Source organism: Xenopus laevis, chromosome 5L (genome assembly GCF_017654675.1).
Source record: "Xenopus laevis strain J_2021 chromosome 5L, Xenopus_laevis_v10.1, whole genome shotgun sequence".
NCBI lineage: Eukaryota > Metazoa > Chordata > Amphibia > Anura > Pipidae > Xenopus > Xenopus laevis.
Genome location: NC_054379.1, coordinates 60770699 through 60782325, shown reverse-complemented (window position 1 = coordinate 60782325; position 11627 = coordinate 60770699). Strand labels below are relative to the sequence as shown.

At 42.7% G+C, this 11627-nt stretch overlaps 2 protein-coding genes across 2 annotated transcripts; both read left to right on the top strand.

Annotated features, from left to right (window-relative positions):
• Nucleotides 1-581: 581 nt before the first annotated feature.
• On the top strand, nt 582-2585 carry LOC121393683. The gene is made up of 2 exons (XM_041562813.1): nt 582-841; nt 1019-2585. The coding sequence occupies exon 2, from the start codon at nt 1299-1301 to the stop codon at nt 2583-2585; it is 1287 nt and encodes a 428-aa protein (XP_041418747.1). The 5' UTR covers nt 582-841; nt 1019-1298.
• Nucleotides 2586-4729: 2144 nt separating this feature from the next.
• Nucleotides 4730-7608, top strand: LOC121393682. The gene is made up of 2 exons (XM_041562812.1): nt 4730-6844; nt 7022-7608. The coding sequence occupies exon 1, from the start codon at nt 4870-4872 to the stop codon at nt 6556-6558; it is 1689 nt and encodes a 562-aa protein (XP_041418746.1). The 5' UTR covers nt 4730-4869; the 3' UTR covers nt 6559-6844; nt 7022-7608.
• Nucleotides 7609-11627: the final 4019 nt, after the last annotated feature.

The following is an 11627-nucleotide window of genomic DNA, read 5'->3' as shown; positions in this document are numbered from 1 at the left end:
TACTAGCCCTCTATCTACTTTTTCAATCTTTAATCAGTGGTAATAATATATGCGTAGAATAAGATTGTTTGGGGAACGTGAAACAGTGAAAGCACATAGCACAGATTTAGAGAAGGTTACTGTTGCCTGAGAAGATACGACCTAGTAGTCTGAACACCGTTCCGAGAAGGAGCAACGTTCAGTAGGGTCGTGGGGGATTGTTAGGAAATTGGTCGGCCGGCCTCGTTTAGATGGGCAATTGGTTGCCTCATCGGGGACACCCCATTCCGGAGGTGGTGTCTGATCCCCCTGGGCATACAGCAATAGAATGGATGGAGCAGAATCATGGGAATTGGGTTACGGTGCCCTTTAAGGACATCTATAAAAGAACAGGATTACCCGAGACAGGCAGATTAGATACGGACCTTTGGGAGACTCTAATCAGCACCCATGATCAGTGGCTCAAGAAGAAGGGTTTAGAAAGTCAGGCAAAAACATGGTTAACAGAAAGTAGAAAAAAGCCAAAAAGGATTGTTGAATGTTTTTATAACGGCACATATAGATATGCTAGTAAGGGAAAGCTTCCTGCCTCCTGGCCAGATGGAAGCATATTAGATGATACTGTACTGTTAGGACAGGTATATGTCTTTTCATTTGATTACAGGTATGAGCAGTCCTTCAGCTCCATCTACTGGACACTTGTAGATATTTCCTGGTGTTAGTTATTTGTTTAATAAAGTTAGTTATTGACCTCTGATGTCATAACTCCAGGTCACAGGAAGTAGGTGTTTCCAGCCTGTGCAGTTCATCTCATGTGCTTTCAGCTTTCTCCATGCTAAACAGGCCCTATGCAGCATTGTTGGTGAGTGTATACAGTTCTATTTGTTTAATATACTCAGCTTTTGCATCTTAGATAGAGAGGTTTGTTTCTGTTTGGTAACAGATTTATTACATCTGTATAATGTATATGCATGTGTACTGTATGTATATTGTTTTACCAGTCCAGCCTCTTATACCTCTTTATTTGTATGTATTTCAGTTTTACCCTTTCATCTTTAAATACCCATTAAACAAGTTAACAACTTACACAGTGTGGTGCTTTGAAGAAGGGTTATCTGCCTGTCAATCTTACTTCAGACAGTGAGCAGGACAGAACAGTAGACAACATCACGCATAGCTGATGCAATACAGCACAGTAAAACAACAGCTGGTATCAAGAGGCCCACACGCAGAGTGGATTAGCAAATACCACAGAGATACAGTACAGCTTCAGTTAACACAGTACCACGTGCTAACTCTTATCAAGATTAGACGGCAAAATGTCCGAACGATCAATCAAGACCAGATCTAGGGTGTCACATTCATCCAGACTCTCAAACCGCTCCCAGGTGTCTGACGCTGCGCTTTTCCGTGCAGAAGCTGCCGCTGCACTAGCTCAACTCACATTTACTGGGAAGGAAACTGAGCTAAAATTAGAGAAGACACGCTTAGAGGCTATGATGGAGGCAGACAAGGCTCGTCTGGCAGCTGAGAAAGAGGCAGAGAAGGCAAGGTTAGAAGTGGAGGCAAAGCTTCAAATGGCACGCTTAGAAGCTTCAATAGAGATTCTTAATTTACGTAAGACGGTGGCAATTGCGAATGCCAAGGCAGATGCATTAGATGCAGTTCTCGACACTACAGAACAAGCAAGTCAGAAATTCACTATGCAGCCTGATGTAAAACCAGAAACTGCTATGCAACGTACTAAAGAATATGTGCTGAAACATTCACAGGAGTACAGTCCATCAATGCCAAGCCTAGAAAAGCTTAGTGAATACAGAGACAGTGATGTTATCCCATCATTTGAGCAAAATCATAGTATACCTCTCCAGAACATTCCTTTGCAATGTGACTACAATGTGCCCGTAGTTACCTCTACCCCACCACCAGATGGTGCTCTGTTACAAGAACAAAAGGATTTCAAACAATTGTATCCTGTTGATGTGAAAACTCCTGCAGCCAGATACTATAATGACATTCAGAGGACTTTACCTGTTACTAATAAATACAGCTATCCTCCTGTTACACAACCAGTGGTTCCTGATAGAGGCAGTCATTCTCCAGAGGGAGCATACCAGTACACACCAGATGTGAAGCCAGCGCTTCCTATTAAGCCTGATTCAGACCAACTTTCTGGCAATCGGCAGATGTCAGACTTAGTGAGATTTATGGCACGCAGAGAAATGATAACATCAGGCCTTGTTCAGTTTGATGAGAAGCCAGAAAACTACAGGGCTTGGAAGGCGTCATTCAAAAATGCTATAGAGGATCTACACCTTTCATACAAAGAAGAAACAGATCTCCTAGTGAAGTGGCTAGGTCCAGAGTCCAGCAGACAAGTGAAAGGCATTCGGGCAGTATATGTCAATGATTCTTGTAAAGGACTACAGATGTCATGGCAAAGGTTGAACGAAGATTATGGAGCTCCAGAGAAGATAGAAAAATCCCTGTGGGACAGGATTGACAACTTTGGGAATATCTTTGAAAGAGAGTGCAGCAAGAAACTTAGAGAATTCAGTGATCTGGTAATAGAACTGTTGGCAGCAAAAATGAAGGTTGCTTTCTAGGACTAAATAATCTTGATTCCGCTAGAGGAATAGAAGACCTTGTAAAAAAGCTGCCAGATTCTCTAAAAAGGAAATGGGCATCACATGGGACCAAGTACAAGGAAATACATAATGTACTATTCCCACCATTCTCTTATTTCGTGCAATTTATCTCTCAACAGGCAAAGATGTACAATGACCCAGGGTTTGCTCAGACGTTCCAGACCTTTGGTGACAACAAGCCAGAGAAATACCGCTACAAGAACACCCCTCAGAGAAGTTCCATCAGGGTGCACAAGACTGAAGTATCTCAAGCTACAGGAAACTCTTCAGCTTTTACTGATGCCAAGACCATGGACTTGACTAAAGGATGTCCGATTCATCACAAACCTCATCCTCTGTACAAATGCCGAGGCTTCAGAGGTAAGTCCCTTGATGAGAGAAAGACTTTCTTAAAACAAAACAATATTTGTTACCGTTGCTGTGCCTCAAATGCTCACCTTGCGAAAGACTGTGACAAATCAGTTAGCTGCACTGAGTGCAACAGTGACAGACATGTGTCTGCTCTTCATCCTGGTCCTGCACCATGGTCAGTCAGGCCTCTAGAAAGGAGTGATCATGGCGGGGAGGGAAAGGACAACAGTGCAGAGGCTACAGTAACTGCAACATGTACTGAAGTGTGTGGAGGAGATCTTCGAGACAGATCATGCTCTAAAATCTGCTTAGTCAGTGTCTATCCTACAGGACAAAAGGACAGGGCAATCAAACTTTATGCTATTCTAGATGACCAAAGTAATAGGTCCCTGGTCAGGTCAGAGTTCTTTGAAATCTTCGGTTCAAAAGGCCAGCAGTTTCCATATTCTCTCAGAACCTGTGCAGGGGTGATTAACACTTCAGGAAGAAGAACGCAAGGGTTTGAACTACAGTCTCTTGATGGCAAAGTCACAATCCCATTACCCACACTCATTGAATGTAATGAGATACCAAACGACAGGACGGAGATCCCAACCCCAGAGGTGGCTCTTCATCACAAACATCTAAAGTCACTTGCTAGTGAGATACCCAAGCTTGATCCATCAGCATCTATTCTTATGCTGTTAGGAAGAGACATAATTAGGGTCCATAAAGTGAGGCAACAGATCAACGGACCACATAACGCTCCCTATGCACACAGATTAGACACAGGATGGGTCATAGTGGGCAATGTATGCCTGAAAGGAGTCCATAGACCAGACTTAGTACACTGTCTTTACACCAGAACCTCAGAAGAGAGCTGCAGATCCCTCTTTCCACCTTGTCCATACTTCTACAATGTGAGGGAAAACTATGACATGAATGTATGGGTAACTATGCAATCCTCAGTGTCTACGTACAAATCCTCTTGCAAAGAGTTTGAGGATTATGTAAGCCACAGTATCTTTCAGAGAACTACAGAAGATGAGACGGTTGCTCCTTCTCTGGAAGATCTTGCCTTTATGAAAACAATGAAGGAGGGTTTCTACAGAGCAGAAGACAGTAGCTGGGTAGCTCCTCTACCCTTCAAACCAGAAAGAAAGCAGCTACCAAATAACAAAGAACAAGTCTTGCAACGTTTCAGGTCCCTACAGAGGTCTCTTAAAGTAAAACCTGAGATGAGACAGCATTTCTTTGCATTTATGGGAAAGGTAATCCAAAATGGCCACGCAGAGATAGCTGCACCAGTAACCATTCAAGGGAAAGTACTTCTTCGTGATCTCACCTCTGAGACTCAAGATTGGGATGCACCCCAGCCTGAAGGTAAGAGACTGTCATGGGAAGATTGGAAAGAGTCCCTTCACCAGTTGAAGCACATACAGGTAACTAGACCCTATGTATCTGTTTCTTGTTCTAATGCTCAATACAAAGAACTTTGTGTGTTTTCAGATGCTTCCACGCAAGCAATTGCAGCAGTGGCCTACTTAAAGGTGATAGATTCTGAAAGTCAGGTCCACATAGGTTTTGTGCTAGGAAAAGCTAAGTTAGCCCCATGTCCAGAACTTACAGTCCCACGACTCGAACTCTGTGCAGCAGTCCTCGCAGTGGATATAGCTGCATTCATAACAAAAGAAATTGACACCAATATAGACTCTGTCAGCTACTTCACAGACAGCAGAATAGTTTTAGGCTACATTTGCAATGAGAAAGAAGATTTTATGTCTTTGTTAGCAACAGAGTTCAGCGAATAAGAAGATCCTCTCTCCCTGAACAATGGCACTATGTGTCAACAGAGAGCAATCCAGCTGATCTGGCCACAAGATCTGTATCAGCAGCACACCTGAAAGATACTATGTGGTTCACAGGTCCACCCTTCTTGAGTCATTCTCACCACTTGAAACTAGAGACTGAAACCTTTACATTAGTGGATCCGGCTCAAGATACAGAGATTCGTCCACAAGTTACAACTTTGAGTACAACATCCAAAGGTAAAGAACTAGGGTCTGAACGTTTTTGCAGGTTCTCTAGTTGGAATACTTTGACGAGAGCATTAGCACGCCTCATTCATGTAGCACATCTGTTCAAACAAAAAAGAGAAAGCCAACTAGATCATTGTAAGGGCTGGCACCTTTGCAAAGAACTAAACTTGGTGCATGACTTTAAGAAAGCTAGAACAGTCATCATACAGAATGTTCAAAAAGAGACTTTTGCAAAAGAAATACAGAGCATTTTAGAAAAGGAAGGCATGCCAAATGATAGTCCTCTCAGAGCATTGGACCCTTTCATAGATGAAAATGGACTACTGAGAGTAGGTGGTCGCTTGAGAAATGCAGACCTAGGACCAGAAGAAAGGAATCCAATTATTGTGCCTGGTCATCACTACATTGCTACCCTCATTGTTCGTCACTATCACATCCAGTCGCAACACCAAGGGCGCCACATTACAGAAGGAGCCGTCCGCTCAGCAGGATACTGGATAACAGGAGGAAAGAGATGTGTGAGTAGTCTCATCTTTAAATGTGTCATATGCAAGAAGCTCAGAAATACTTGCGAAACACAAAAAATGGCAGATTTGCCACCTGATAGACTGAGAACAGATCCACCATTCACTCACATTGGCCTTGATGTATTTGGGCCATGGACAGTCTGCTCAAGACGTACACGAGGAGGCTCTGCCGACAGCAAAAGATGGGCAGTTCTTTTTACTTGTCTAAATATCAGAGCCATTCATATTGAAGTGATAGAATCCATGGACACTTCAAGCTTTATAAATTCTTTCAGAAGGTTTTTTGCTATACGTGGTCAAGTCAAAACTATCAGATCTGATCGTGGTACCAACTTCGTTGGAGCATGCCGTGAACTTGGAATCTCTTCCAACCTTAACTATGAAGAGATAGAAAGTTTCCTTTCCAAACAAGAGGTGTGTTGGATCTTTAATCCTCCTCATGCCTCCCACATGGGAGGTGTGTGGGAAAGAATGATAGGAGTTGCAAGAAGAATATTAGACTCCATGCTTCTACAGTTACCTTCAAAACTCTCTCATGAGGTTCTCATTACTCTAATGGCAGAAGTGACTGCAATAGTGAACTCAAGGCCTCTGACCCCAGTCTCATCAGATCCTGAGGACCCACAAATACTCACTCCAGCTACACTGTTGACTCAGAAGTTTGCATCTCATCCTGTACCTTCTGGGAACTTTGATGGTAAAGATCTCTATAAAAGACAATGGAGACAGGTTCAAAGCCTAGCCAAGGTCTTCTGGGACCGGTGGCGCAAACAGTATCTATCTACCCTGCAGGTAAGAAGGAAATGGCAATCAGATAGACCTAACATCAACGCAGGAGATCTTGTCCTTCTAAAAGATCAACATACCAAGAGGAATGAATGGCCTATGGGTCGTGTAACAAAGACTTTCCCTGATAAAGATGGCAAAGTTCGCAAAGTGGAAATAAAGATTGCCAGAGATGGGAGTTCTACATTATTCTTCAGACCAGTGACAGAGCTCATCCTTCTTCTTCAGGCTGAAGACCCTGCTCCCTGATTGGACTAGAATAATTGTGGTGATCTTACAGACACCAGGCGGGGAGTGTACTGTTAGGACAGGTATATGTCTTTTCATTTGATTACAGGTATGAGCAGTCCTTCAGCTCCATCTACTGGACACTTGTAGATATTTCCTGGTGTTAGTTATTTGTTTAATAAAGTTAGTTATTGACCTCTGATGTCATAACTCCAGGTCACAGGAAGTAGGTGTTTCCAGCCTGTGCAGTTCATCTCATGTGCTTTCAGCTTTCTCCATGCTAAACAGGCCCTATGCAGCATTGTTGGTGAGTGTATACAGTTCTATTTGTTTAATATACTCAGCTTTTGCATCTTAGATAGAGAGGTTTGTTTCTGTTTGGTAACAGATTTATTACATCTGTATAATGTATATGCATGTGTACTGTATGTATATTGTTTTACCAGTCCAGCCTCTTATACCTCTTTATTTGTATGTATTTCAGTTTTACCCTTTCATCTTTAAATACCCATTAAACAAGTTAACAACTTACACAGTGTGGTGCTTTGAAGAAGGGTTATCTGCCTGTCAATCTTACTTCAGACAGTGAGCAGGACAGAACAGTAGACAACATCACGCATAGCTGATGCAATACAGCACAGATACTGATGCTGATAACGGAATTGCTCTAACTGCTCTATTTTCTAATTTAAAAGAACAAAAGAAAGCCACCCTAACAGGTGATGAGCAGCGAGGGGCACAGGCAGCATTACAAATAGATAAGTTAAAACATGACATTAAGGAGTACATGGAAAAATATCCTAGTCTTAAAAAGTTTATTTCTGTATGGACCCAGGAATATAATCAAGTAAGTAAAGATTCACAGCTCTTGTTAGCTGATAAAGTGGGAGCAAGTACTAAGGGGTCCAAGGAGTATCAAAAATGGTATTATATTTATAAGAAGATATTGGCACACATTAAATTGTTTGATAAGTCAGGAATTGACACAAATACACCAATACAAGCACATACTATGTCTCTTTACCCCTCTCTCACTAATATAGGTAAAGACACGTTACCCTCTGCCCCTTCAATGGATGTGGTAAGTAGAGATGTCGCGAACTGTTCGCCGGCGAACTTGTTCGCGCGAACATCGGGTGTTCGCGCTCGCCGGAAGTTCGCGAACGTCGCGCGACGTTCGCCATTTTGGGTTCGCCATTGTTGGCGCTTTTTTTTGCCCTCTCACCCAGACCAGCAGGTACATGGCAGCCAATCAGGAAGCTCTCCCCTGGACCACTCCCCTTCCCTATAAAAACCGAAGCCCTGCAGCGTTTTTTCACTCTGCCTGTGTGTGCTGAAGAGATAGTGTAGGGAGAGAGCTGCTGCCTGTTAGTGATTTCAGGGACAGTTGAAAGTTTGCTGGCTAGTAATCGTTTTGATACTGCTCTGTTATTGGAGGGACAGAAGTCTGCAGGGGTTTGAGGGACATTTAAGCTTAGGTAGCTTTGCTGGCTAGTAATCTACCTTCTACTGCAGTGCTCTGTATGTAGCTGCAGTGGGCAGCTGTCCTGCTTCTGATCTCATCTGCTGACTGCTGCAATAACAGTAGTCCTTGTAAGGACTGCTTTTATTTATTTTTTTGTTGTTTTACTACTACTACTACTACTACTACTATAAGAGCCCAGTGCTATTAGTCTAGCAGTGTTGGGGAGTGGGACTGGTGTGCTAATCTGCTGCTCCTAGTAGTTCAGCAGCACCAACTTTAATTTTTTTTTTTAATATTCATTTTTTTTTATTTTACTTTTTTTTATTTTACTACCGCTGTAGTAGTGTATAAGTTGACCTTTTAGGCATTATTTGCCCTGTAGGCATTATTTGCACACTGTTTTCTTCAACCCGCCATCGAGCTGTGTGACCTTGTTCACATTCTGTCTAAATATCCATAATATTACCGTCTCCAGAAAAAACACCGGAGTCACTTTTTTCAAGCAGCCATAATATATTTTACGTAATCCGTATCCACCGCTGTAGTAGTGTATACGTTGGCCTTGTAGGCATTATTTGCACACTGTTTTCTTCAACCCGCCATCGAGCTGTGTGACCTTGTTCACATTCTGTCTAAATATCCATAATATTACCGTCTCCAGAAAAAACACCGGAGTCACTTTTTTCAAGCAGCCATAATATATTTTACGTAATCCGTATCCACCGCTGTAGTAGTGTATACGTTGGCCTTGTAGGCATTATTTGCACACTGTTTTCTTCAACCCGCCATCGAGCTGTGTGACCTTGTTCACATTCTGTCTAAATATCCATAATATTACCGTCTCCAGAAAAACACCGGAGTCACTTTTTTCAAGCAGCATTCATATATTTTACGTAATCCGTATCCACCGCTGTAGTAGTGTATACGTTGGCCTTGTAGGCATTATTTGCACACTGTTTTCTTCAACCCGCCATCGAGCTGTGTGACCTTGTTCACATTCTGTCTAAATATCCATAATATTACCGTCTCCAGAAAAAACACCGGAGTCACTTTTTTCAAGCAGCATTCATATATTTTACGTAATCCGTATCCACCGCTGTAGTAGTGTATACGTTGGCCTTGTAGGCATTATTTGCACACTGTTTTCTTCAACCCGCCATCGAGCTGTGTGACCTTGTTCACATTCTGTCTAAATATCCATAATATTACCGGTCTCCAGAAAAAACACCGGAGTCACTTTTTCAAGCAGCATTCATATATTTTACGTAATCCGTATCCACCGCTGTAGTAGTGTATACGTTGGCCTTGTAGGCATTATTTGCACACTGTTTTCTTCAACCCGCCATCGAGCTGTGTGACCTTGTTCACATTCTGTCTAAATATCCATAATATTACCGTCTCCAGAAAAAACACCGGAGTCACTTTTTTCAAGCAGCATTCATATATTTTACGTAATCCGTATCCACCGCTGTAGTAGTGTATACGTTGACCTTGTAGGCATTATTTGCACACTGTTTTCTTCAACCCGCCATCGAGCTGTGTGAGCTTGTTCACATTTTGTCTAAATATTGATAATATTATCGTCTCTAGAAAAACCACTTGAGTTACTTTTTTTCAAGCAGCATTCATATATTTTACGTAATCCGTATCCACCGCTGTAGTAGTGTATACGTTGGCCTTGTAGGCATTATTTGCACACTGTTTTCTTCAACCCGCCATCGAGCTGTGTGAGCTTGTTCACATTTTGTCTAAATATTGATAATATTATCGTCTCTAGAAAAACCACTTGAGTTACTTTTTTTCAAGCAGCATTCATATATTTTACGTAATCCGTATCCACCGCTGTAGTAGTGTATACGTTGACCTTGTAGGCATTATTTGCACACTGTTTTCTTCAACCCGCCATCGAGCTGTGTGAGCTTGTTCACATTTTGTCTAAATATTGATAATATTATCGTCTCTAGAAAAACCACTTGAGTTACTTTTTTTCAAGCAGCATTCATATATTTTACGTAATCCGTATCCACCGCTGTAGTAGTGTATACGTTGACCTTGTAGGCATTATTTGCACACTGTTTTCTTCAACCCGCCATCGAGCTGTGTGAGCTTGTTCACATTTGTCTAAATATTGATAATATTATCGTCTCTAGAAAAACCACTTGAGTTACTTTTTTTCAAGCAGCATTCATATATTTTACGTAATCCGTATCCACCGCTGTAGTAGTGTATACGTTGACCTTGTAGGCATTATTTGCACACTGTTTTCTTCAACCCGCCATCGAGCTGTGTGAGCTTGTTCACATTTTGTCTAAATATTGATAATATTATCGTCTCTAGAAAAACCACTTGAGTTACTTTTTTTCAAGCAGCATTCATATATTTTACGTAATCCGTATCCACCGCTGTAGTAGTGTATACGTTGACCTTGTAGGCATTATTTGCACAGTGTTTTCTTCAACCCGCCATCTAGCTGTGTGTATTATCGTTTCCAGAAAAACCAACTGAGTTTTTGTTGTTGTTGTTGTTTTTTTAAAAATAATGCCAGGCAAAGGCAGGCCGCCACGCAGAGGCCGTGCTAGGGGCCGTGCTGCTATGCAATCCTGTGGCCCTAGCAAATTGCCCAGTTTTAAAAAGCCAATGACCCTGAACTCCCAAAATGCTGAAGAGGTAGTTGACTGGCTTACACAGCACACCCCATCCTCTACCGTTTCTAACTTTACCACAACATCCTCCTCATCCTCCACTGCTATGGCCACCCCACGTAACACTTCCTCCACCACCGGTGCCCCTTCTTCACTGGGGTCAGAGGAGTTATTTTCCAATGAGTTTCTTGAACTGAGTAATGCGCAACCATTATTGCCAGAAGAAGATGAAGGAGATGAGGACCTTACACCAGATTTAATTCTGGCAGAGAACACGATAGAGATGGACATAATGAGTGATGAGGAGGAGGTCCCCGCTGCTGCTTCCTTCTGTGATGTGTCAGAAGAAATTGATGCATCTGAGGAGAATGATGATGAGGAGATTGATGTTTTGTGGGTGCCTAGTAGAAGAGAGCAAGAGGAGGGTAGTTCAGATGGAGAGACGGAGAGTCAGAGAGGCAGTAGGAGAATAAGACTTAGAAGAAGCAGGGAGGACAGCCCGCAGGGATCAGTAGGGCAACAACATGTATCGGCACCTGTGTTCAGCCGGCCAACGCACCCGCCATTGCCGCCAATACCGCCAACTCCGCCAACTTCTACTGTTACCGCCAGATCGCACACTTCCAAAAAGTCAGCAGTGTGGGATTTTTTTAATGTGTGTGCCTCTGACAAAAGCATTGTAATTTGCAATGAGTGCAGTCAGAAACTGAGCCTTGGTAAGCCCAACAGCCACATAGGTACAACTTCTATGCGAAGGCACATGAGCGGCAAGCACAAAGCACTTTGGGAGCAACACCTCAAAGGCAACAGGCAAACTAAAAGCCACACTCCTTCTGGTCCAGCATCTTACTGCTCTACCTCTGCTCTCCTTGACCCGTCTGAACCACCCTCCACTCCGCCTTCCACCTTGACCACCTGTTCCCATTCCCAGTCATCTGCCACCAGCCAAGTTTCTGTGAAGGCCATGTTTGAGCGTAAGAAGC

Excerpts from the sequence above, each read along its gene's own strand:
- LOC121393683 (XM_041562813.1), top strand. The coding sequence starts at position 1,299 with ATGTCCGAACGATCAATCAAGACCAGATCTAGGGTGTCACATTCATCC.
- LOC121393682 (XM_041562812.1), top strand. The coding sequence starts at position 4,870 with ATGTGGTTCACAGGTCCACCCTTCTTGAGTCATTCTCACCACTTGAAA.